The 27,722-nt window shown below is 47.7% G+C and overlaps 1 protein-coding gene across 3 annotated transcripts; it reads right to left on the bottom strand.

The window, feature by feature from the left end:
• Positions 1-1,432: 1,432 nt before the first annotated feature.
• On the bottom strand, positions 1,433-27,324 carry DCTD (dCMP deaminase). Of its 3 annotated transcripts, none has more exons than XM_061177286.1 (6): positions 27,271-27,324; positions 25,653-25,767; positions 25,164-25,299; positions 6,090-6,206; positions 4,648-4,744; positions 1,433-2,683 (listed from the first exon to the last, which is right to left on the bottom strand). In XM_061177286.1, the coding sequence occupies exons 2-6, from the start codon at positions 25,758-25,760 to the stop codon at positions 2,605-2,607; spliced, it is 537 nt and encodes a 178-aa protein (XP_061033269.1). In that variant the 5' UTR covers positions 25,761-25,767; positions 27,271-27,324; the 3' UTR covers positions 1,433-2,604. The 3 variants fall into 3 exon arrangements, with proteins under 3 accessions (XP_061033269.1, XP_061033271.1, XP_061033270.1); XM_061177288.1 differs by lacking the exon at positions 27,271-27,324 and adding an exon at positions 27,088-27,253; XM_061177287.1 differs by lacking the exon at positions 27,271-27,324 and adding an exon at positions 26,958-27,252.
• Positions 27,325-27,722: the final 398 nt, after the last annotated feature.

Below are 27,722 nucleotides of genomic sequence, written 5' to 3'. Positions count from 1 at the left end.
TCTTCCCTTGGTATCCTGGGGGACTGGTTCCAGGACCCCCGTGGATACCCAAATCCGCCGATGCTCAAGTACCTTAAATAAAATGGCGCAGTATTTGCATATAACCTACGAATATCCTCCTGTATAGTTTAAATCATCTCTAGATTACTTATAATACCTAATACAATGTAAACGCTATGTAAATAGCTGTACACAATATAAACACTATGTACAGACAGACCCTGGAGATACTGCCGGCTCGGTTCCAGACCACTGCAATAAAGCAAGTATCACAATAAATCAAGTCACACACATTTTTTGGTTTCCAAGTGCATATAAAAGTTATGTTTATGGTAGTGTATTAAGTGTGTAACAGCATTATGTCTAAAAAATGCACATACCTTAATCAAAAAATACTTTATTGCTAAAAAATGCTAACCATCATCAGAACCTTCAGTGAGTCGTATAATCTTTTTGCAACAGTAACCTCAAAGATCACGGATCACCATAATAAACGTTAATAAAGAAAAAGTTTAAAATATTGTGAGAATTATCAAAATGTGACGCAGAGACACAAAGTGTGCAGATGCTGCTGAAAAAATGGCGCCGAGAGACTTGCTCCAAGAAGGGCTGCCGCCGACCTCCAACACGTAAAACGCGCGGTATCTGCCTGTGAGGCGCACGGCAAACCCGAGTTTTGCTTTTTGGAACTTTCTGGAATTTTTTTTCTGAACATTTTCGATGTGAGGTTGGTTGAATCCGCAGATGCAGAAATCCGTCAACACAGAGGGCTGACTGTACGGGGTGCTAGCCCCTAGACATATTTACGAATGTGACATAAACAATGACATACTTCTTGCTGAAAGGGCTCACAACTCATTCACAGCAACAGAAAAATCTAACGTATTTTCTATCTTTCAATATCTTTACTGATTTCTTGCTTCTATATACCTTTTGTTTTTGCTTTATGCATTTTAGAGCAGAGGGCAGGGGGTTTGGAGGAGATGAGAGAAAAAATTTGAGGCGAGAAAAGGAGATTTAGAGAAAGAATACGGTAGGAAAGCAGCAGATAAGCCAGCACTGGAGACTGGAGGATTATGGGAGGGAGGAGGCCTGGGACCTATCAGGTGGCGGAGATGACCTGTCAGATGGCCACACCTGAGACAGGAGCAGGGCACGCTGGGGAGAGAGAGGGAAGAGAGCCTTCCCGGACATCTTCAATCTGGTCCATAGAGACGCATCGCCCTTCAGCCCTGGGGAAGGCACACGGCATCCGTGCCTCAAACTGCTCTCTGAGCATTGAAACATATGCAGCGTGCTTCACAGACAACACAGAAATGACAAACGGAGTGTCAGGCACATAATTATAACATAAAAATGAACATACCTCGGTGTGGCGGATTTTAATAAGATTTTAATAATGTTGGTAAGGAGCCAAATTACAAATGCCCCAGAATATAGAATCCAAAACCTCAGAGACAAAATAAAAACTCATAAAGATGTAAGAGCACTTTAAAACGGTCATGATCTTTAGGATAGAGAAACCATTTTCTCAGCGAAGGTACTGAGCACATTGAATAAAAATGAAATGAGATTAAAGACAAGGTGCACTGCTACCCATTCCCCAAATCGAAGTGATTAGGAAGGTGAGATGCGTGTCAATGAAGGCAGGGCGCCAGGAGCACAAGTGAGCTCCCATCACCAAGAGATGTGGACGGAACTGACATCTCCTCACATCCCTTTCACTTACAGGATAGGAAAGGGCAGCCCTGGAAATGAACCGTGCTGGCACGTGGGGCAGCCGGTGCGGGCCTCCGTCCCCGGGCAGGCTGTGGACCTGGGGGCAACGCAGGGCGACGGGCTGCCTTCCCCGGGAACGACTCATTACTCAAATAAACTAATGTAAGGGCTCCGTGTCACCCACAAAGCCAGAGTAAGAAGCACGAACAACAGAGGCCCGCACTGCGCAGAGGCACTGGGCGCACCGCCCTGTGGGGGGCAGGACAGCAGAGCCGGGAAAGAACGCCCGCTCGGTTGCGCTCATCATCTGCCAGGACGAAGGCGCACCCCGTCCAGGACTTCTGGGTGGGTGGCTGGGCGGCTGGGGGCTCCCTCAACTCTCGAAAGCAAACACTTAAATGCTGCGTCTTGCGGCTCCTTTCCTTTGCCCAAGGGCGTTACATGCGATGCTTCATTCGGGCCCAATGTTCAGATCAGCGTTGTCTGTTCATCCCGGTAGGAACACAGCCACAGTTATTTGTTTGTCCTCCCAGCACACGTGGCGCTGAAGAGCGGCTGTGAAACGCAGTGGACGACGCACGGCTGACGCCCTTCTGCGCAGCCACGCGCGTCCCAGCGAACCAGGAGACAGGAGGGGAGGTGCCGCTCCAGCCCCGTGCGCACCCACAGCTGCTTTATTTTAAACCCTAAATCGATGGTTTCAACAGATGCAGATTCCACGTGACAGGAGAGCGAGTCAGGAAGATGTGAGCTTTTACATTCTTTAGATGTCGACTTCTGCCGTCCTGGCTATTAAAAAGTTATGTGTAACTTTAAGATGAAAGGCATTAGCAGCTTCTTAGAAGAGGACAATCCCAATCTTCTGGAGATTTAATGAGATGTAACTCACTGGAGCTTCTGACTCGGTTTGCTGTTAATTGAATCAAAGTCAATGACAATCTGGCTGCACTTTGGTGTGAATTTCCTAAAGGTAAGAAACAAAACATATAAAGATATTATATGGTGAGTAGTTAGAGCCATTTGTTTACTTTGGCTTAACCTACATTTTCTGCGGGGAGGAAAAAAATTTCCCGGTATTCGCTTGATATTTTGTCTCTATAGGAGCCAATTACAGTGCACCATACCGAGAGAAACACGGACTGGAAAAGACTAAGACAAAAAAAAATGCCTGGGGTGGCTTGGTTTGTGTGTTCGTCAGCTAGCTGAGTTCATGAATTATCGGGAAGTCAGAGGATTTCTAACAAGTTAGCTGCATGACATGACATCCAATGACTAGTTTCCCCACCAGATTTATCTTACTGTCTAGGAAATTTTTGCAGCCAACTTGGAATCGCTCTAAAGCAAAAAAAGAGTAAATTTTCTTTTGCTCTCAATAGAAAACAACCAGCTCTGGTGAGGAGTCATTTTTAAAATCGTGTTCTATAAATGCAGAAGTAAAATAAACCCATGACATTTTTTACTCATTAATGTACTTTCTCAAACAGGTAAAAAGAACATACATGGGGACTAAACATATTCTTTAAAAAAAATCAGTATACAGTAAATATCTAATTAATATTATGTAAATAATGTGTCTCAGAAGGCACAATAGTGCAAGAGATTCATTACATATAACCTATATCCCTAATGAGTAATCCAAAAGGTTAGGTATGTTACCAATTACAAGGACCCCCAACTGCTGACACAAATACTGTAAAGGAACTTCTTCAAAAGTTTTCAGTCTAAAAGAAGTTTCTACCAGAAACCAAAGGTGGTTGAACTGACTTGCAAGTAACACGTACCTCCCAGTCTGTGCCTACCAAAGGTAAGCATATAAATCTCAATGACTTCAAATCTCAATTTAAACTATGACTGTAAAAAGAATTCCCAGTGTTCCAACCTGGCAGGTTATTTTCACCTTAAATATTTTATGCCAGAGTTGTTACATCTGCAAAATTTAAAAAGATTTAATGTTAATATTATAAAACTTGTGAATTTTAAAATTTCTCACTACCAGAATAATTAGTTCAAGCCCTGGAAAGCTACTAAAAGTAAAGTGTAATCATTACACAGATTGTCTTCAGATACTTCTGTCACTGCCCATAAAAATCTACCCTTAGGATAATCTTTAGAGCCTTAGCCCATCATATTTAAAAAGATGCTTCCTATATCCAGACAAAACTCTAATCCAAAAAAGATACATGCACCCCTATATTCATAGCAGCACTATTCACAATAGCCAAGACATGGAAACAACCTAAATGTCCATCGACAGATGAATGGATAAGAAAGATGGTGTGTGTGTGTGTGTGTGTGTATACACACACACACATACACACATACACAATGGAATATTACTCAGCCACAAAAAAGAATGAAATAATGCCATTTGCAGCAACATGGATGCAACTAGAGATTATCAAACTAAGTGAAGTAAGTCAGAAAGAGAAAGACAAATACCATATGATATCACTTATATGTGGAACCTAGAATATGATACAAATGAACCTATCTATGAAACAGAAACAGACTCGTGGACACAGAGAACAGACTTGTGGTTGCCAAGGGGAAGGGGGTTAGGGGAGGGCCGGAGAGGGAGGTTGGGGTCAGCAGATGTGAGCTTTTATATACAGAATGGATAAACAACAAGGTCCTACTGCAGAGCACAGGGAACTATATTCAGTATCCTATGATAAACCATCATGGAAAAGAATGTATACATATATATAACTGAATCACTTTGCCATACAGCAGAAATCAGCACAACATTGTAAATCAACTATACTTCAATTAAGAAATAAATTTTAAATATAAATAAAATAAATAAAAAGATGCTTCCAAGTGTGGAGGTCAGGCATCACGAGTAGAAATTAAACATCAGACAAGGCCAAATGTGTTTTCTTCATCAGGCCTTCCTACTACCTTCTTCTCCACGTGCCTCCCACTCACCTGAAGGAAACCCCAGCCATTTCAAACATGAGCCTCGCGGCCGTTGTCTCTTTGCTGTCGTGGTATTTATCAGACATGAAAATGACTTCTTTTATCCCTTAAAAGGCAACAATGAAAGAAACCTCATTATGGGCACATAGAGATACAACAACAGGCGTGCGGACAGAAGCCCTGGTGGAGTCTGATTAATCACCTTTCCTGAGGGTGTGAGCACACAACGTCCAGTGACTGAAGTATGTATGTGCTGCTCTCAAATGCAGCCGCACGTGGATTCTATTTAATCTGCCCTCCAGTCTTTATGGATTTTTTTTAATAAATGCAAAGTGAAATCATGTCAAATGGTCAAGCCTTATCCGATTAACAAATTTTCTTTACTGCAGGCAATCAAATATTCTTTATTCGCAAGGCAACAACTCCTAACTCAAGAGGCTCACAGGGGTGGTGGAGAATACTGGCAAAATCAGAGATGAGGACCACCGTGCTGCCAGGAATGGCTCTGCAGACCAGTTCAAGCCAGCTCACCAGGCGGCAGATCTGTTTCCTATCCCTGTCTCACCAGGCAGTTCTAACTTGAGGGCCAAGAATGTGGAGGGCACTTGACCAATCACCCTGCTCCTCCACGAGTCTCAGAAGGGACCACAGGAGGCTGCTCTTCCCATGCACCTGCCGCCGCCGCTGTGCTTAAGGATGGCGAGGAAAACTCGCGAAGGGTCGTGCACCACCAGTGAGGGAGCCCACGAGATCCCTTAACTGAGACCCTTCGTCCTGACCCCACCAGACCTCTTCTGCTCAGAGATCCACGGGCTCGTGATAAACAGCCCCATTAAAGCACACCTCTGGCTAACATGGTAAGTCTTTAAATCTCAAGCCGAGAGCTTTATGGAGATAAAGTGTAGCTGAATCTTCGATGTGACAGTTTGAAAAAGGTGAAGTATTCAGAACACAATGGTGCAGATTTATGGTAACCGTAATGTAAGAAGAACTTCAAGTTGTACCATTTGAGTCTTGTGACATTCATATGCAAAGAGATGTTTAGGTCCTCATATATCTACCATATATTAGATACAAATTAAAATTTCATATAGAGACTCCCAGCTGACCTTGTTTCTGACAGAAGTTCATTTCTCTCCCTCCCCCCTAATCTATGCACAATATGTCAGAGAATAGTAAATTGACAGTAATTATATGCAATGCCTGTGTTGTTTTTTGGCAGCTTGCAGTTTAGGAAGTTGCAAACTAAATTAAAAACATGCTAAGAATCACAGAGGATGCAATTAGTCTTAGAATACCTGGCACCATTCAAAAACAAAACACAGGAAATATCTTGCAAAGTTGATAGTGCAGTTAATTTAGATCTAAACAATAGCGATTTAAGATCAAACACATCTGCAGTGAGCAGGCAGCAATGCAAATGTGACAAATGGGAACGGCCCGGGTCCTACCTGCCTGGATGATGAGCTTAGCACATTCATTACACGGGAACAAGGCGACATACATGGTACAGCCTTTCACATCTGCTGAGTTTTTGTTCATAATGGCATTCAGCTCGGCGTGGCACACTGTGGGTTTGAAGGAAAAAGAAAGAAAAACTTAGATTGCAAGCTCATGAAGAATTCGCTAAGAGTGTTGAGGCATTCCGTTTGCCCCTATGAAATAACACAGATAATAGACTCAATTTTTAAAAAAATGATTAGAGACGGAAAGTACTGAGAAGTGCGGGCCAGGTGGTCTGACAGGTTGGCGATGAGCAGCGAAGCCGTGGACCGCAGCAGCCCGGGGTCTGTTGGCACCTCCAGCAGCCAGGAGGGGCCAAGGTCAATTGTCCTCACCCACCCCAAGCAGAGCAAGAGCTCACCGCGCCACAAGACCCTGGGGGTGGAACCACCAGCATGAAACGGCTCATTTGTGTGCCGATCCGCACATGCAGGGATACTCGCCAGGGCCGCTACGAGGGCAAGGAGGAATTTAAGAGCAAGAGAATCCGGAAGTGAAGCTGAGCGTTTCTGTCCCCAGGGATCTGCTGCACCTCACGGTCCTCAGCCCACACACGCCGAAGAAAAATGCCATCGGATAACCAGTACTTTGTCTTCCCTACGAAACACATCCACCCACTTAACAACCGTGGAAAGTCAAGTTCTTGCTAGACTGGTTAGTGATCCCCAAACGGTGATCCAAGGTCATCCCCAGACTTGCCTGAATTCAAGGTTGAGGAGGCTCCCTCCTCTCCCGTCCCGCACCTGCTGACGCCCACCCACCTTCCCAGGCTGCTAGGCTAGGTGTTCCCACCGCCTAATCCACAGGGCGCTCCTTCGAGGGAGCCAGTAGTACTCACCTCTCGGATCTACTCCAGAATCCCCTACCTGCTTTCTGAGGCTGCTGTATTGACTTCTAATATCATTACTTAAGTTTCTGGGTGCGTTCTCTAAAACTGTTCTCCTTGGGGTGGTGATTCGCAGACATGTCTGCCTGGTGGAATCCCCCAAGGAGGAAACCGCCATGTCTGTGTCCCCCACCTGGAGACTGTGATGGTCTGGGGTGTGGCCTGGGCTTTGGAATTTTTAAGAGATTCTCCCTCATGATTCTAAGCTGCAGACACGTTTAGAAAACACTGCCGTGTAGAACCCTCTCATATCTGCAGGGGACCTAACACACTCTAGGCACACGAGTGCTAGATAAATGTTTACTGAATGAATTACCATCTGGCCCTGGTCCAAATCATACAAAACTTCTAATTATAAACATGGGGGCCTTCGTAGGTCTCCCCCTCTCTCTCCAACTTATCAACCTCCTACCCCAAGCACCTTCTTCCAGGAGCACTGAGGTTGTAAAACAAAGAATCTTGCCCACCATCCAGTTCTACAAGATCAAGTCATCAGCCACTGCAGCCGCTGACCTACCGTGTGCCCTGAAAGGAATTCGGGACGAAGAACAGGAGGACGCACTCTGTGCTTTGGGAAAAGAGGCACAACAGGCCCTTAGTTAGATACACATTTCAGGAAAAATTAGGTATCAATTCCAAGAAAATATTTTTATGAACCCAGATTCTTGCATCTTCCCCTACTTAGGAAAGCACTAAATTCATTAACTGCGATATCTCTTCCTTGTGACTAGTTATACTGTATGCTGACTGCACAAACCCCTTAGCCGAAATCCTATATATATGGACCTCCCTCGCTACCTCTTCAGAGCTGTTTCTCAGAGGTCTCTGAGAGGCTGTCTCCTGGCTCTAGTCCTCAGTAAGACCCTGAATAAAACTCAACTCCTGGATCTTACGTTCTGCGTTTTTCTTTTTGTCGACAAGGCCTTAAAAGAAGAGTGGCCTAAACTCATGGCTCTTGTGTATTTTAGCTCGGATGTACTCAGTCAATGAACTTTTACTGAGGGCCTACTCTGGCTCAGACAGGATACAGACCCTGGTCCACCGTCCTCCCCAGGCCTCCCGTCTTCAGGGGACGTTGTAAGTGTCCCTGTGAGTCCTGCAGCAGCTCTGCAATCCTGCAGGCAGACAGCTGAGCTGGGGCCTCTCAGGAGATGCTGGCGGTGCTCACCTTAGCCTATGAACACCACGATTTAGCTGTGTGTAGAAATGAACAGTCTCTGGCATTGTTAAGAAAATCTAAAGGGAAAAAAAAAGCCATGCTTAATCAGATCACAGCCTGTCAGAGAACAATCCTCGCTGGCTGCAGAGGGACCCGAGCCTGGCTCCTTGAGACCTTGTCCTGTCAACCCCGAGGGGTGGGGGGACCCTCAGGGCTGTCAGGGCACTGGCCTCGGAGGGGCCCCCTGGCCCCATTTCCTTCCCCGGTGACCGAGATGTTCCCAAGCTGGGATCAACACTGCTCAGTGTTAAAAACAATTAGATGTACTTGTTTCTTTTATTTCCCCCTTGAGGGCAGAGCCCAGGCTTCTAGGTTCTTTGTAACTCCCTCAGAGCCCAATGCTATGCCATGAACGTATGGGTGTTAAATGTTTACTGAATGAATAAAGGAGGAAATTCAGATTCCAATTCTTGATGGCAACGTTGGGAAGTACAGAAAGTCCTCTTAAATTCAAATATCAAAAATATGCTTTCCCACCTAATAACTATTTTTTGATGGTGCTGGTATTAATATTCAGAACTACAGTTTCTGAATCTGTTAGGAAACACTATGATATCGTCCTCTTATGAATCTCTAGAAGTTGTCACATTGACTACAACTATCTTCCTCTAATTCATCCGAGGCAGTTTGGGGCAAAATATAACATTATGTCTGGATTCATTAACGAAAATTATCAGATGAAACAGATTCTCTCGTGCAGCATCCGACACCCCTGTGTAAAGGGTGGTTTATAGAAATAATTCGCTGGACTATAAACAGACTTCCTTTCTCTTAACCACAAGATCACAGGACGGAAAATACAAAGCTTCTTGTTAGAGAAACAAGAGGTCTACTGGGCATTTAGAGTGGCTGAGTGCCAGGCACAAGTGAGGCTCTGTAAAGGCAACAGGTCACGATCCACAATCCCACACGTTCAAAACCAGACAATGACAAATGCAAAACTCAGGTGTCCCATCCACACCTCGCCGCCCTCGTTCAGCACTGCACACCCCCAGCTCCAGACGTGGCGAACACCCACCCCAGCCACCTGGCTCCTGCTTCCCGAGCCTGCACCTGAGGGTCGAGGGGAGGAACCCCTGGCCCCTCCCACCTCGGGACCCCTGCGCTGTGGGTCCAGATCCTCAAGTCTGAAAGGCTGCGCGCTTCTGGCCTGGCTGACCTCTCGGCTCCGCGGCCTCCAGTCTCTGCGGCCCTGACCCTCGCTTCCCCTCCAAAACCACCCCGTGTTTCTCTCTGGGGCTGATCCGCCCAGGCGGCACCAGGCAGACAGGCCTCGGGCCCCAGACTGTCCTGTGGGCAGACCAACGTGATTGACGACTGTCCATTCGGCTTGTATAACGTGGGCCAGTCAGGGTGGAGGCTGGGGATTCATTCACCTGGTCTGGCATCTCCACTGGTCACTTAACAGGTAACCGCCCAGAGGAGTCCACTCCAGGCCACAAGGAGCGCCCAGCAGCCGGGCCTGCCTGTGATGGGCTTGCTCCAGGGCCAAGCATCCTTCCCTCGTATTCGCGTCCTCTCGGGCAAGTCTGGAAAAACAGCTTTGCAACAAGAGTCAGCCCGGGGTTCACGGCCCGGTCTTGCCACTGAAAGCTGTACTCTTTGGTTTGCAGGAGTAACAGTGGCTCCAACTAACTAAATAAAGGCAGTTTTTACAATCCCCAGGGAATCCGGTTTTTAGCTTTTTCCCCATGTGTCCAGTTCCCTTCCTTCATCCTCTAGAACAGCTGACCTTCTCCAAGACAGGCTGTCACAACAAAACATGAGGCTTCTCTCCTGTCGCCAAGGGCCAGGCCCCGCCCTCGGCAGCCCCGATGATGGGGGCTCCCGCTGTTCCACTTTTCTTCTCCTTTACACACACACACTTAGTCCCCATTCTGAAGAGGCTGCCTTTCCAGCATTTTGGGTCTCTTTTCTTCTTCCTTTCGAGATGAAACTGTCTTATCTACAACTGCTACTCTATTTTTAAAATAATCATCTCTTGGCGTTATGATGCATATAGAACCTCTAGTTTTCTGTAAAACAATGCTTTCTCAACCGTAGGTCGTGAGATCAGTTTAGTGAGTTATAAACAGCATTTTTTCCTCCTTTTTAAGGAAATAGGTGGAAAGAGAAGGGGGGACATCAGAACGCATCCCACGCGGCAAGGTTAAGGAGGTTCCTGAAAACTGCTTCGGGTGTAAACTACGTTTGCTGCGTCGCCATGTAAAAAGCTTAGGAAATACCAGCCTGTGGAAACCTGCTGGCCTCTGTAATGTGCTACTACACGCGTACAACCAACTACTAAAAGAACAAAAACAAAAAACTAAGCCCTAATTTATAGCCTCTGCCGATCTTTGTGGTAGAAATACTCCCGCAGGGCTAATTCCAAGCCCCCAACATGTGGTGCGTAGCTGGGGAGAGATGTGATGTGTCAGATCTGCTCCGTGAGCCGACAGGAGGCCGTCCCCACACCCCGCCGGGCGGCCTCGTAGTTACCTAAACCCAGTCCTTTTCTGGCTGCAATCTCTGGGTTCCCTGCTCTCCTGGCCCTTGATGCATGACCACCCCACATCCCCTGCTCTAACCCTCTCAGCATCACCAGACCACTTCTCTGTGGGTCCCTGTCCTGCTCTCACATTTCTGGGCATTTCCCAAGGTTCAACCCTGCTCTTTTGTTTTCCTCCCATAGTCCAGGACTTTAAGGATTCATCCATCCGTAGATTCTCGGAGAACAGATCTACTTGTAAAACCCTGAAATCTACATTTCTAACCCCAATTTTTCCCATCTTCTCTGCAGGCCTCTTCTTTGGGTGGGCTGAGTCTCCTCTGCAACTTTTCTCACTATGATAAAAACACTCCGCAGATATCTGATGGCACTAAATTAAAGACTACATTATCTTTTTTGAGTGCTAGCGTTTTTATGATGTGGCTTAGGAAGAGCTGCAGCAAGAACTACAAATAGGCCTGAGTACAAAAACCCACCAAGGAGGGTGGCTCTGCTACTGATCTCGAGATAAGCCTAGTTTCTACATTCATAGCAGGAATCAGGACCAAGTCTTCCCAAGATACACAGTGTCTAGAAAGTATTCAAAAGACAGCTAAATTGTTACACACACACAAGAAGACAAATTTTCCATTTACCTAGAATTACTCATCTACGGCTGAGCACTAAGCAAAAGAAATCTCCAAATACTACATGTGTATCTGCTAAGCACAAGAGTGACGCAAGAACCTTCAACGATTCTCAACATCGTTTAAAAGGAAAAGAATCAAACGCTGACAATATCAGATTAACGCGTATGAAGTTCTTGATTGCTAGAAGGAGAACCTCTGTTTCAGGTAACTGTAAGACAATTCACGTGCTTTGGTCTTTTTTTTTTTCTTTTATATTACTAACTGTCAGAATTCAGAACTGCATTAACCTTGGCCCACTGAGAAGAGACTGCATAATTAGAAAACTGTATTTTTCAAATTCCCTCTTACTAGGGCTTGATTAATCCTTACTGTCTCATGTAGGCGTTTCTCTAGAAGTTTGACAAATTAACAGGATATATTCCATCCTTGGTTAGATTTAAGAGATTCAACATTTTATAGATTTAACTTTCATCTCGTTTCATGTAAGACTAATACAATATCTATTTTAGACAGTAGCATTGTTAAGGTTACTTAAATAGGTTTAAAAAAAAAAGAAAGAAAAGAAACCTCAGAATAAGGCTAAACAATTGTTAACTGCTGCACAAATAATTTAATAGTGTGATTCTACCCCAAACTGATCGTCATGTGGCTACCAGGACATGATGGGAGATACTGGGGCCTGATAAAATTTGGGGTCAGGAAAACTATGTTTCTATTCCAGTTAAAGAAACCCTCCAGGTTGTTTAAAATTCCTCATTTTTAGTAGTACAGGATTTTTACTTGAAGAAAATGACTTCCTGGGGCCTGAGGGCTTTTCCACCAAGGCTGACCTGGAAAGTGGAGCAGTCTGGTGAAGCAGCTGGGTTAGGGCAGGTGAAAGGTCCAGACACAGAGCACCTGTGGAACTTAGCCTGCCCTGCCCTGCCTTCTGCCAACACTCTCCAGGCTGTACTGTACAAGCCTCAGCGTCCCTGGGGAACACTCCCGTGCCCTTGACTGATGGCGGTGATGGTTCTCGGGGCCGGGCGGCCACTCGCGTTCTAAGCACGGATACTTCAGCTTGCTGCCAAGCGGGAGGGTCCAGACTCGAGAGCCAAGAAGGGTGCGCTCAGGGTCGTGAAAAGGTGGGATGCTCCACCCTGCAATTAATAACTGACACAAAACGGGGTACCCGAGTTCAAGGTTGACCTGTGCATTTAAAAAAACAACGCAACGTTCATTTTTACAAGATACTCCACTTCTGTTCTGATGACAAAGCTCTTGGTCATTACTTCTTGAAATCAGGGTCCAAGTGTTTTGACTTCTGGCGTCACACAGGGATCAGAGTGGCTGAATCGGACCCGTCTCTCTCAGAGCACGGGTACCCCCTGCTCTGGGTGCCCCTCAGGTGCCCGATGGAGGCTTCCACCGAGGGGCGGGACGTGCACCCACTCCTCTAACAGATCCATTTAGGGAAGCGCTGCACTGCTTCAGGAGATGGGATGGAATTTCAACTACTTATTTCTTAATTATTGAAAGATGTCCTGACAGGGCCTCATCTATCACCACCAGCATGCAAAGGACCCATCCTTCAAGTCAAGAGCTAAACAAGAGAGTAGCCTCCAGATTTAACCCTTCCCCAACCTCCCACCCCCAGCACCCCACAAAGGTCGCAAAGTGTTCGCTGTCACGGCTACCCCCAATCCAAAGCAAACGCTGCCAGAATCTGGCCCCAAACAACGTCACTCCTCTGCCTCACCTCCGTTCCACGAAGTTTCCATGTTGGTAAGGCAGTGACTGGACTCGCTATCGAGTTTTCAAAGGATCTGAGGTTACGGTGGGTAGGGGAGAGAGAGAACCGGCTCAGGAAGGGACAACTACATTACTTCTCCGAGACAAGCCCAACGGCACAGGCCTGGTGGACCCCGCCCGCTCTTCTCAGCCTCTGTTCCCCAGCCTCTGCCCCAGAGCCCCCGCCGTGGTCTTCCTCTCTGACAGCCTCTAATGCTCCAAAGCCTACTTCCCTCCCATGGCTTCTCACATAGAGCTCTGCCCGTCCCCGTCCCCCCTTACCCCCGCCAGAGGAGCATCCCTTGGCACCGGGCTGCAGCAGGGAGGGAAAGTGGTTTCCAACTGTAGACGCCTCCCAGATGCGTGTCGTTCTAAGTCTTGGTTGCAGGCAGAGCACCCACAGGCCTGGGCGCTGGCACTGCAGGAGCTGGCGGGTCCCCCCTGCAGAGCCCATGCCCCGCCAGGCAGGAGACGCCCAAGCACAGACAAACCAGAGCCAGGGCTGCAGGCACTACAGAAGAAAGGCCACGGAAGGCGGGAAGTGTGGCAAAAACCCAGGAAACGAGGGCTTAAATGCACTGTTTGTAGACAGAGGGGAGCTGAATCCACAGGCAATACTGTTCCTGCAGAAAAATGTATCTGGATTACAGATGGCTTTCAGAACCAAGGGGGCTAAAACCTGGCACCTGCCTACACCGGGGCACCAGGGTTCAAGCTCAGCCTCACTCAACGATGAACAGGAATATGAGTACCTTCCCTTCCTAACTCGCAAGGTTACAATGCCGAGCACGGGAGGAAAACGCTTTGTGAAGTAGAGAAAATTCTGCCGGTGAAGCATTGTTGCCAAGTCAGAACTGCACGTGTTTGCTGAGAACAGCGGCGTCCAATCCAGCTGGGTCTTGCTGTGATGAAGACCTGGGGGAGCCGGGAGCGGGGTCCTCCTCAGCAGAGGCGACAGGTGACAGCACTTGGGCCTCACCTGGCCACACCCCAAACAGTGGGAACCCCTCTGCTAAGAACTGGACACGACTGCCCCGCCAGCCCCACCCCCTGCACGGTTAGTGGCTTTTCTGTTCAGAAGATAAAGCGACTGCGCGCCCCTAGCTTCTGGCATTGAGGGGCGCATAGTTCCAGTGGAGAGGCGTCTATAATTACCGTCTAAGGTTGTAAGTGAACATAAAAACAGGGAGTAGTGATAATGCAGAGGACCCCAGCCCTGCCCCTGGAAGACGTCTGGAGGCTGCTCTGTTACTACCCTGTGCCCAGAGAGGGGGTCTCTGCTGGGAGCAAACGACAGCAGAAGGGCATTCTGGCCAGATCTGGGATCCGAAGAGGGTGAGCTCCCTCAAAAGGCAGTCGGCATGGACATGTATACACTACCAAACGTAAACTACATAGCTAGTGGGAAGCAGCGCATAGCACGGGGAGATCAGCTCGGTGCTCTGTGACCACCTAGAGGGGTGGGATACGGAGGGTGGGAGGGAGACGCAAGAGGGAGGGGATATGGGGATATATGTATACGTATAGCTGATTCACCTTGTTATACAGCAGAAACTAACACACCATTGTAAAGCAATTGCACTCCAATAAAGGTGTTAAAAAAAATAAAATAAAATAAAAATAATGTAAAAAAACAACAAAAAAAGGCAGTCGAATCCTCCAGGCTCTGCATGAAGCCCCAGGCTCAGCTGCCCTGGCCCAGGCCACTCCTGGAACAAGGCTTTGGGCTGGTCCAGAGACGCCCCAGAGCCCCGCTTCCTCCTGCCTGGACCCCAGCCATCTCCTCAGACTCTGCCCCTGCCCCCAACTGCTAGTTCTGTGAATGACCCTCTGCATCCGGTGAGCCTCAGCCTCCTGGCCTATGAACCTGAAAGAAAAAGACCTACTTCACTCTGTATGACAGACTGTAGGTCCATCCAGCTCACTACAAATAACTCAGTTTCGTTTCTTTTTACGGCTGAGTAATATTCCATATGCGCCACATCTTCTTTATCCATCCATCTGTCTATGGGCACTTAGGTTGCTTCCATGTCCTGGCTATTGTAAATAGAGCTGCAATGAACATTGTGGTGCATGACTCTTTTTGAATGATGGTTTTCTCAGGGTATATGCCCAGTAGTGGGACTGCTGGGTCATATGGTAGTTCTATACTCCAATAAAGATGTTAAAAAATTAAAATAATTAAAAAAAAATAAAAATTGTGATCTTTCACACACACACACACACACACACACACACACAAAGACCTGCCTCTGAGACCCGCCACCAAGACTAAAATCTGTGACGAGCACAGCACAGAAGATGGACCTGGTAAATGTCGGTGCCCCCGACCTCTCCTCCCGGGCTGCTCGGCTGGGCGGACAGGAGGACAGATGTTTTTCCTCCCTCCCTCCCCTGCCCTGGTCCCCATCCCCTGCCCCCTTCTCCTCCCCGCCTCTTGCTAAGGCTGCTGGCAGCAACTCAGGGCACCCAGGGGATCCACTTAGCCCCAGTGGTAGTGCTTAGGGCTAGAGAGACTTCTGACTGTGGTGTTTCCATTATTGACAATAAAGCCCCCAGAACTCTAATTACTTTGCTTCCCTGTGTGCTGAGGACACACAATCAGGTCAGAAGGAGGAGGGAGTGGAGACAGTGCACTTCATCGAGGGGTGAGCTGAGCCCGCCTCCCTTCCCACTGTCCACGTGCGATACATACACTGTTTGATGTCTAATACGTACCGAGGAAGCACAGATAGAAGCAGAGCGCTCACCACTGCTGGACAGCGTTGTGACGGAAAGACACACTGTCCCGCTTCAAGGCTTCCCTCTCGGGTTAACAGCTTTTAAAGGTGAACCGGGACTGACCAATGGGCGCTGGAACAGCAGTCAGGGCCTGTGTTCTAACTGATCCCAGCTCTGCAAGGCACACCCCGGGTGACACGCTGATCCCGATCTGGCGTGCAGAACACGGGGTTTACCGGATCTAACTCAGGACTCCCAGGAGAGGCCACACTTGCGGCCCTGCCCTACATTTCCAGGGCGGCCCCGGCTCCCTGCCCCACGCAGCCCCCTCCGCTTTCAGCCCATGACCGCCCTCGTCCTCCGCTGAAATGCTGCAGTGGGTCACGTCTCCACCGTGACTCCACGACCGAAGGTCGCAGGTCGGCTGTCACCGCCCCTCTGCCCGCACCTGGTGTCCTCCCCTCACTACTGATCTGTGAGCTTGGGGCCCGTCCCTCTCACATCCTGATCCGTCTCCCTCTCCTGGACCATTCTCAGCTGCACGCAAATGCGTGCTGTAACAACAGACAAACACACCCGGACCCTCCCCTCGGACAGACAACAGAAACCTCTACCTTGGCCCCCTCCCTCTGGCCGCCATCCCGTCACCCTACCGTTCTGCTCTCTTCCCAGACACCTCAAAACCGGCTCTCTATCCGCTCTGCCCATTTCCTCCCCTTCTGTCCTTCCTTCAGCGGGCTCCAGTTTGCCTTCCCACCCTCCCGCTCCACAGAGCTGCTCTCTGCAGTGTCAGCGTGACTTCCGACGTGCTCTACCCCACAGGCATCTTTCCACCTTCTCGGACCTCTCAGCAGCCTCTGACGCGGCCGACCGCTCCCTCCTTCTGGAAACACTCTCCGTGCGCTCCCTGGTGCCACTGCCCTTCTCTGCAGCCCCTTCCACTTCCACCAACCTCTGTCCGTGGTTCTCAGGGATCTGGCCAGGGCCCGGCCTCTGCACCCTCTCCCTACGTCACCTCACCCACGCCCGTGATGTCACCCAAAGCTGACATGCCACGCTGACATGGCTGTCCGCTCGCACACCCAACCCGCCGACCTCACACCCTCCCTGGGAGCTCTTACAGACACCTTCAACCTCAGAGGCCCAGATTTCCCTCGCTCCTCCCCCAAACCCAGGCGCTCAGACCAGAACTGTTTGGAAGGAGTGGCTCTCCCTCCCCAACCCCACGTCACCAGCCCTCGTGACACTTCCTCCAATGCACCCCTCTCCTCGCCTCCTCTCCACTGCCCTCTCGCCCGGCCTCCTGCAACTGCCCCTGGCTGTATCCCTGTTTCCACCTGCCCCCGAACAATCCACTTCCCACACACCCCAACGTGAGCTTTTACATCCAAACTCCTGACCTTGCGGGCCCCCAGCCTTGCCGTGTTACTCCAGCCTTCACGTGCTAAGCTTGGGCCAGATTGTCTCCTTGGTGCACAGTGAGCTAGAGCCTTCCTCCTCCAGGGCGTCCACCCAAGCAACTCTCTGTGGAATGCTCTTCTCGTCCCCTAACACCCACTACCCCATCTTTACCTGATGGGGGCCCATCAAATCCTTCAGACCTCTGTGTGACAGTCACTTCCTCAGAAAGAAACATTCAATAACATCTGTTTATCCCATTCATGTCTGCCTGCTCCACCATCAGTCTGCAAGCTCCTTGAACACAGAGAACATGTACATTATTTACTGCTGTAGAGCGCCTGGCACAGAACACGTAAAATAGACGCCCTGTAAGTATCTGCTGAGTGAATGAACGACTACAGGGGAACGTACTCGGAAAAATGTCATGTATTATAAAATATAGTTACAATTTTTAAAAAGGAAGCAAGATGCCTCAAGAACTCACCAACAGAAAACTCAAACTGATATGAGTAGATGACTCATTTGTATTTATTTCAATTTCTAACTCAAGTTACAAGTTATAACTCACTCGCAGAAGGAAAAAGGACAATGAGGGATTCTGCTTCCCTTTTCCACCTAAACTCAAAATTAATGGCATTTTGAACAAAGTCTTTTAATTGTAGAATTTAAAAATTCATGCTCACTTATCATATTCAATATTTAAAATTTACTATGGCATCTATCATTTGAAAGCACAGAGATGAAATTTACACCTCCACGCACTGGCTAGGACCTGCGCGTCAGACGGCATGAGCAGAGAGAAGACGGGCACATTCCAACCACCTTGCTTTCACCAATATTCTCCATTTATCAAGGGATTTCCTGAAGCCAGGCCAGTACCCATGTTTCAATAAACATCACCACACGGACTGATTCACAAAAGGATTTCTCAAGTCCTTTCTTTCTGTTTGGTCTTAGAATAACCTCCTGTCTCCAAAGAGTTCTAAGTGTCTCTCCTCTCTTCATATATATTTTCTTGTATTTACACACGGGGTCTTTTCCTTCATTGCTGTCCTCCAACCTTTTTTCATCCATGTTTGTGGGGCAACCTACATCTGTGTACCATCTCCATCAGTTTATATTCATCTCAGAACTGGAGCAGGTTTGAATCACTAGAAGGAGGGGGGGAATAAAGCCTGTTTCTCTCTATGAATTTGTCCACACGCACAGATGCATATTCCCTCTGTGTCACTGCCATCAACAGCTGTTTACTGCAGCTTTCACCCCAGGATGCTTCCCGAACACCCTTAAAACTCCTTAAGCAGAGAAACAGCGCCCTAATCAAATAAAATCAAAGCTATATTGTTTAATTTTTCCTGAGAACTCTAGAACTGGAGGAGTCCTCACTGATCATTTATTTCATAAAGATATTGAGAAGTGAACGTCAAGTCGTGTATCTGACAACCCCACAATCCCTGGGTTTATGTACATACACCACCCCTGGAGCCCGGGCTCTGGACAGTCAGTCTAGGATTCTCTCACTTGAACCTGATAATTGTCATTTTAAGCACCGTGGAGCTTTTCTTAGCCAACATGCATATTAAAGGTTTGTATAGTCCCACGCAAATATAAAACAAAAGTCCTAAGAAGTAAAAGTAAAAAACAATATAAATAGTTGCAAAAATCTCTGGGAACCAGATTTTATTGCATATTTCTGGGAGCAAACTATATACATATATATATATTCTACTTTAATACCAGTATTAACAAAGCTTATGAAAGATAGAGTCTTGATGAAAAAAACTCAAAACAAAACCTTAACAATTCAGGCCAATTTCAGAAAAGATCAATCAAAACCAGCATAACTGACAGAACAGATCAACAGAATGAAGATTCCAAGGTCCAAGGAGTGTCAAGTGCCCCCTGGAACCACAGTGCACGGCAACCCTGAGTTTCTAAGCAAAGGCTTATCAAACATAGAGAATTAAAGAAGTTATATTTATCATTCAGATAATTAATGAGCTCACATACTTAATACAACCTAAAATAGGTTGAGTGTGGCCCTGACATTTTGTTGACGCTATTAATCTCTCAACAAACCTTTTATTTAGAGAGATTGTACAAACTTCAGCCCCCTTCCTGGTCATCAATTTGGAAATCACTAACCTTGAATGATTTTTAAGTTTTATTATAAATGTCCATGAAGTAAACTGACTTTTTATAGACAAAGACCAATATGTGTATTTTCATGGGTAGGTTTGATCCTATAGATAAGCATTTGAGCTTTTCCTACATCTGCTCTTCAGGACAGGTAGTTACGATACATTGTTACTATACATCCCTTGTAGACATTCATGGTGAAACAGTAATCTCTAGCTCTTAGAAAATAATTAGCCCTGAATTTATAGATTAAAAGGTATAGAGAAAAATCAAATAAATGAACAAAATCATGATTTATTCTTTTCTGAAGGCTGTTTATAAACACTTATACCTGAAAGTGAAATACACTTATGTTAAGCTGGTTAAATTTCAGGGGGAGCCTCATTCATAAGCCGTTGTGTTTCCCTGTTTGTCTAAAACACCACACGGTGAAACCCGAGTTTGCCCCTCTTTTCATAAAAACAATATACTTTATTTTTTTACTGTAAACTTGCTCCAAGGTTTTCCATTGATTACACTAGTTATTTTGTACAAAAGTCCCTAATTAGGCCCACTGTCAGGCCACAAGTGCTGGATGGCTAGGCAGGGGAGGGATGTTGGGTCGCCACCAGTGAAATTAGAATTCTGCAGGAAAAGAAACAGCAAGTCATCAAATCCATGGATCTGCCTAACAAAACAAGAGGGCATTCAGTTTCAACCGGCTGAGGGAACAAATTTGATCTTAATTACTAAGAAGCTCTTATAAGTTGTGAGGAAGTTGCAGCTTAAGAAGGATCAGCCTCCTAACTTCTTGATAAATTAGTTTCTCAAGACTAACCTTTTGGATGCCAAAGAAATACATCACACGCATGGCAGTCAGGAAACTGTCAGTGTTCAAAGGGGTAAAAGGTAAGTGGCTAAGTAACCACTAAAACGACATCTATGCATGCGAACAATATGCTAAATCTGAAAAACAAAGAGTACATTTAAACATAAAATTTAAAGAAGCACTGCCACACGCTGGCAAAACTGTTTCAAGCTGCCACGCTAAACTCTTGCCTTAATTAATTTCCAGCATTTTCCTTCCCAGCATTATACTTTTTTTTTTTTTTTGACCACGCTGCACAGCATGTGGGATCTCTTAGTCCCCCGACCAGGGATTGAACCCGCGTCCCCTGCAGTGGAAGCGCAGATTCTTAACCAGTGAGAGTTTTCCTGCATAAATATAAACTGACTCTGGAAAAAGTCCCATGTCTCCATGTCTGCCCGATGCATCAGAGTGCAGGGCTACCCGCCATCTTGGGACATCAAGACTATGGTCCCTTCCACGAGTGCGATGCAACAGCCAAAGCAATCCTGGCTTCTTGATTGATTGGGATGGAAGAAGAGGCCAAGCAAAGAGGCCTGCTTCCCCACAAACCCCTTCCCCAGTGGGAACCAGCATGGCAGGAAAATGCATTCAAGTCTGATGGGCGTGGGAGCTCTGTTAAAAACGTGAAGTTGAACAATGGCTCCCGAGGAAGAAAGAAGCGGATTCTACGCCAGCACTCTGGTCTGTAAGCCATGTCATCAAAATTGGTTATGAAAACCTGAGGAAAGAGTGATCTCTGAGTTACCATAAGTATTTCGCCTCCACTTTATAAAATTGGTATTTTGATTAAATGTGCTTCACTCTGATGAATCCCACGAAGAGAAAGGAGCGGAAAGTGTCAGCTGAATGCTTCACTCGGGGTTAGCAGCCACCCCTCATAAAAATTAAAGTCTTCCCAAGTTTTTCTACAGGGTAAATTAGATATATCTGCTCCTTTCCAGTTTTTTCTTCATTGTCATTCATGTGAAAAGGTGTCACTATAATAACGCTGACTTCTTCCTGCCACTTACTGTTACTGACATCATACTATCTTTTGGATTTCTCAGGAAAAAGATGAGATAAAAGGCAGTTTCCTTGGCAGGGGGAATTTTCATTTTCCATATTAATACCACATTATAATCAAATCGTTTCAATGAAGTTTTGATCCTAAGCCTGGAAGAACAAAAACACCCTTTAAAAATGCCTCTCTAGAGACACAGCCCAGAAAAAACACCATCTTCCTACTCTGTTACACGTATTCTGTGTTTACCTCCCCTTCCACAGAGTGTCAATCAAGACTAATGACTTCCAAACTTACAGAATTAATAAGGAGAATTAAGCTATATATGTTAACCAGTAAACTTAAACTTACACAATTCCCAAGCTCCCCTTGGGAGAAATGTGAAGGGAAGCCAGGTGCAAACGGCTTCCTGCTTCATCCTAGGTGCAGGCCACCACCACCTGAGCTCTTGACCTCCGGGGGTCATTTCATCGAAACCTGTTTGCTCAAGTGCATAGCGAGAAGAAGAAAATGGGTGGCCCACTGTGCTGTCATCTACCCACTTCAGAAAAGCCGAATTCCCGTGCCCCCCCCAAGGAAGCACAGAGCACTGGCTTTGGCATTAGAAGATGTCACCCTGCCTGTGTGGCATTGTATTAGTTAACGTTTCTGGGCCTTCAGGTTCCCATCCATGAATGAAGCGGGTAGCTTAGACCCCGTGGGCACAAACCCCAAGGTACCACTGAGGTTCTGCCAGGGCTACAGGGATGGTCCACAGACTGGCAAACATACGTCTAGCACTTACATACACTTTTTTTCCAAACATCAGTAAAGTTCAGACTAATGCAAAGTGTTACTGATATCAAATAGCTTTTTGTCATTATGGATCTTCTTACTCAAAAGATACTAATAAAAGGTATGATCTCACTTTTGTGTGGAATCTAAAAAACAAAAACAAGCTCACAGATACACAGAACAGATGGGTGGTTGCCAGAGGGGGGAGGTGGGTGGGAGAAATGGTAGAGGGGTCAAAGGTACAAACTTCCAGTTATAAAATGAATAAGCCCTGTGATGTTCAGCATGGTGACTGTAGTTAATAATAACACAGTACTGCACACTTGAAAGTTGCTAAGAGAGTAGGTCTTGCAAATCTTCATCATAAGAAAAAAAATTTTGTAAACATATCAAATATTGATACATATGAATCATCATGTCCTATACCTGTAACTAATGTAACTTTGTATGTCAATTATACCTCAGTTTTTTAAAAAAGATACTACTAGTTTAACTAGCATTATATAGGGGTCTTGGAAGTCTTTTTTGACATTTAAAAGAGGGTCCCCATATATTCAGAAGAATTAGGAAGCCAGTGGTCTGGAATCTAGATAACCTCTAAAGCTTCTCTACAGGGATGGACACAGAGTCATACCTGAGACAGCAGCCCAGCCACCGTTAATGTCAGTGAGGAAAGAAAGGGTTATGCCCACCCAAGTCCAGACATTATCACTTATTTTTTTAAATTAATTTTCTTTAAGTCTTAAAACAGAAAAAAAGAGTTTGCATTTTAGTCAATTAGCACCAAACATTTCTATTACATCCAAGGCTACCTAAACATTTACTTCTCTGTGACCCAAAATCCCTTCAAAAGACAAGACCGAATGGATAGTTTACAGCCAGTCATAGTTATTCAGACTTAAAGCCCATCTTTACATGTATTATGATGGTAGTGATACTAAATGCCTTTTAAAAACCATTTAATACGTTCTCTGACTTTTACGGTACATCAAATTATAAGCTTACTCTCGTGAAAGAAAACTGTCTACATTCTAACACGGCTACGTGTAAAATGAATAATTGATAAGTAAGGGGCAAAGAGCTTTGAAAACCTAGAGGTATCACATGGATAGTAAAAAATAATGCACACAGACAACCAGTGCCCTGAAACTCAGCAACCATTCAATAGAAAACAATCAGTGGAGCTGGACAAATGCCTGTGTGGGTTTTTTTTTTTTTTTTAATTCCTTCTGGAAAGGAGCTCTGAAAGGTACTCTCCAACTTGGACAAAAGGCAAGTGTCTCAGAACAAACACAATTAGCTACTGGAGAGGTTCTGGAAGTGGGGAGTCGGGGGATGGTAAACGTGCTGCAAAGCCTTGGGCTTCTAGGTCACTGCCAGAAATGTGCCTGGGGCTCATGGTGATTGAAGGAGGCACAGGTCCCACGGGAGAGCCGCCCGGTAACCAGTGAGGACACCTCTACGCTGCCGTGCAGACCACTGGCATCGTTTTGCAACCAGCCTCAGCATCACAGACTGACACCTCCCAGGAATTCCTCTCCAGGGAAGTTCAGCACCAGGACCCAGAGCCCACTGTCCTGACTCAGTGAATAAGGGCTGGGGTCCTTACACACTTCACTGTGGACCTTGAATTCATCAACCCTTTCATTTTTATATGGGACCTTGAACTGTCCTGTGAAAAATCACCTTTGCGTGTGCCTACAAATAACGAATCATTTCCCTTCTTTCTCATCACTGAAAGCTTACAGAATCAAAAGCAGGATGACCACAAGTTTCTAAAATACGCTGGCACATCTTTCCGGCGCTCCACTCAGCTATAAAGCTGAGGCTGAGAAGGCAGTTTTACCCTCTTTTCCCCGGGATCCAACTCTTCCTCCTCCGACAAGGAGGCAAGTTAAATGGACTAACCCGACTATGAAATCCCCGTAATCACTAAACTGTTTTATTCCCTGAGAACCCCGAGTGCTTTGTAGGTCTCCCCAGTCTCATTCCTCAATTCCTTCTCCACCTCCAGGCACGGTTTTTTCTTTTTCTTTCAAAAATGAAACAGTTGCCCTGAAGCAGCTTAGAAAGAAATTTATGGGGCTTATTTAACATGATTAAGGTCCAGGAACATTAGTAAAAATATATAAATTAGGCTACATGTAGACTTGGAGTTCTTCGTGAGAAAAACTCCAGAGGAAAACCTAGCAGGGAAGAGCCAATGAAACAGAAAGGGCTCACACGACACTTGACCCTTATTTCCTGAAGGCACAGCTTTCCCATCCGGATGGCCTGCATCTACGTTACTTCCAACAGAGGCAGTCTGTTCATTTCCAGACATAAAGGCAGGTCCAAACGTTAAGAAAATTCAGCAACCAGCATGTGCAGCCCAATGTGCCTCTTTACAGCATTAGTTGCATATTCTCCAGGGAGTTAAAGGAAAAGCGAGGCTTGGCTGGTCACTCCCAGATAATCTCTGATAATCTCTGAAGTGAGTCCCCCCTGGGGCTCAGATAGGCAACAGATTATAACAAGCACCCTCCCCTAATTTAAAGATGAAAAGCAGAGTTGGCCAGGCCAAAGGTCTCGGGTTCCACGCATCTGGCTTGCGGTCTGGCCAGCGGCCACTCTGGGATTGCGGCGCCCTGGGGAACAGGAGCAGGTGACTGCATCATCCTTCTCCTGGTGTCCAGCTCACAGCTTGCGTCCTGCTTCCCAGAGATGAGCTTGAGCCACATTTCCTCAGTAGATGGAAATGCACGCTGCTTCTCATCAGAGCAAAGCCCTGGCCAGCACTTGGTTAGCTGGCCCCGCTCCCAAGTAGCCAAGAAACAAATGGCAGGGCCACCGTGCCCATTTCACAGCCACCTCCCCCAGGGGCTGTGGCACGCTGCAGAGAAGCCCGCCACCAGTGAAACACGCCAGGCCCGCGACAGAGCCCTGGCCCCAGGGCCAGGCTGTGTGACCACTACCATGCCTCCACTTCTTGGCTCTCTTTGGCACTTAAGGGAGGGAGGCGGGAAATTGGGGTACTTCAATAGGATTTTTTTTCTTTCCAGCTGTCGGTAACTGAAAAGGAAGATGATGCTTTCTGACCATCTACCGTATTTAAGCACTCACCGAGGCTATGAACAAGCAGAATGGAACACACAACATGCCCTACCGTAAGGGTATTTGGTATCCAGTATACTCTCCGCTGTCCTCCTCCAAGGCAAGAGGTCATCACTACATCCATTTGGCATTCCATTGTACCCAATGCCCACAATCTTGTTTTCTGCATTCACGATGCAGGCTCCGACCTACAGGAAAACATGCCCAAAGGCTTGGTGACTTTGGGTGGCTGGTCTGCCACTGGAGAGGCAGTAAATGAGACCAGAGGCCTACAGAGCTCCAAGATGGGCACGAAGCTTCTGGAGGGGCTAAGAGCTCTGTCTCCTTGGGGTACGAGAGGCAGTGAACGATGGCATGTGACAATTTACTCTCTCATAGGAAGAGGTAAGCAGGCAGGAATGCAGCACAAAAGACAGCAGATTTACTCTGCTTTTTGTAAGTTGGCAGGTGTCCACTGACCCTCTTCCTCTTGTAATTTGCTCACTTGTAGGCACCTCCGTGTCTGTGAGTGTCCAAACATTCTCCTGTAAAACTCACTTACCTGGGAATTTGGATCTTTGCTCCTCTGTGCCGATAAGAAGGCCACTGCCATGAAATACTCAGGCCATTCCAAATAGTCATCACGTTTTTTACAGGGAAATTCGCTCATGCTGGGTCTAGAAGAAAAACACAACAAAACAGCAGTGGACAAACACATTTTGGTCAACCTGCTTTCCAGTTCAACCCAAGCACACTTCAACTTTGGATCTCCAAACTCAGAAAATTTCAATTTACATTTATCAATCAGAAACCACAGCACATGAACCCCAGACGGTCTCTGGTCTTCAGAAAAAAAAAAAAAAAATTAAGAAATTAAGTTACTATTTCAGAAGTTTGGATTCGGCTTGTGTGGATGCGCATTCCCAGATATTACATCTACTTACTGCTTTCTCATGGGATTTTTTTGCCAGTTACTACACATGCCTGCCCTACAAATCACTGTCATCCTTTACCTCTCTCCCTTATCAAATGGAGCCAGCAAAAGAGGGAAAGGGAAAGGAGAACACTTATTGATCATCTAATATATTTCAGACACTGTTTAAGGTTGTACACATCATCTCACTGAAGCCTCGTTCTGAGCTAAAGGTAACTAACATCCCTCTTACAGAGAGGCTCAGAGAATAGGCAACTCTCCCTAAACCACACCGGATTATTCTCCATGCCAGTTGGATTCCATTTGGAGCTGTCCCAACTGTGATATTCATGTGTGCCTTCCCTTTCGCCTAGTTTCCCCAGGTGGGACAGACATTATCCACTCTGAGTACTGAACCAAAAGAGGAGAAACGATGAAGACTGCCAAGGGCCGTGAGTAAGGCAAGATTTCGTAACACTGGGCTCTACTCACAGGCAGGCACAAGCGTCTCTCCAACGGGGAGAGAGCCCTGAAGGGACCTAAAACGTCCAGTAAGGGGGTGGGGGCATCCTTTCAAGGGAGACGAACCAAGGGCCAGGAAGGAGGGCAACGCAGAAACCCGGTGGCTCTCAGGGAGAAGTCTGGAGAAAGCCTACACAGGCGGGCTGAAGGAAGGGGAGGCTTTCCCAACAGCTGGGCTTCGGGACCTAGCTGTGAAGCTGACGCGACCGTGCAGCACGTCGGTGCCTGCTGGGAACCCGGTTACCCACTAGGTACGCTTCCCCGGTCCTAAGGGGCCTGTAAACCCTGTTAACGCGGAGCGACGCTGGACGGAACTGGTTTACCACGCGGTTCACGGGGCAGCATCCGAAATCGCTGCTGGGGGCCCGGAGGGGTGCTGGCGAGGGAGGAGGCCAGGCGAGGAAGGAGAGGGGAGGGAAGGGAACTTATTACCGGCTTAGGGTTGGCGCTCGCTGGTGCCCTGCAGCCCCGCTGCAGAACGGATCCAGGGAGACACGTCTAGTCACCGGCCCGGCCGCAAGCCACGCTCCTCCCGCCCCTCGATGCCGACCCCGGGACGCACCCACGCGGCCCCGCCGCCCACGTGGCAGCTCCTCTCGGACCCCCCGGAGGCCGCGGCGCGCCCCGCGAGGTTGCCCAAGCGCCGCCGGCCCCGCGCCGTTTCCCCGGCAGCACGTTGGACCGGGAGGGGGCGTCCCCGCGGCCGCCCGCTGCCCCGGCCGCCCCTCCGCTCCCGGCCCGCGACCTGCAGGCCGGCGTCCGTCCCCGCCACCGCCGTCCCGCCGTCCCGCCCGGGAAGGAAGTCGGCGGAGGAGGCGGGGCCGCCGCGTGGCCGGAAGGTGGCGGGGCTCCACGCCCAGGTCGCCTGCGCCTCCCCGTCCCCGCCGGCCGGCGACCTTCCGGGCCGGCGCAGGAGCGGCCGCGCCCGGGCCGCCCGCCCCCTGTGCCGTAGCGGCGCTGGGGCTTCGCCCCTGGCTTCCATCTGGCGCCCGCGAACGCGCGCCGAGGCCGCCGGGCCGGCGCCTGCACGGTCGCCCCGCCGCCCCGGGCCCTCGGACGGCGCGGCTCGTGGCCGCGCGCAGGCCTCCGACTTCTCCGAAACCGCTGCAGTTTCAGATCTCGGAATCTGAGGGTCGTTTCAGCGGTTGCTGGCGAGGGTTTGGGGTTTTCCTCCCGCTTGAATTTACCGTCAGCTAC

This window comes from Eubalaena glacialis, chromosome 20 (genome assembly GCF_028564815.1).
Source record: "Eubalaena glacialis isolate mEubGla1 chromosome 20, mEubGla1.1.hap2.+ XY, whole genome shotgun sequence".
Taxonomy (NCBI): Eukaryota; Metazoa; Chordata; class Mammalia; order Artiodactyla; family Balaenidae; genus Eubalaena; species Eubalaena glacialis.
Note: the sequence above shows the minus strand (reverse complement) of the source record. Positions and strands in the feature narration are given on the sequence as shown.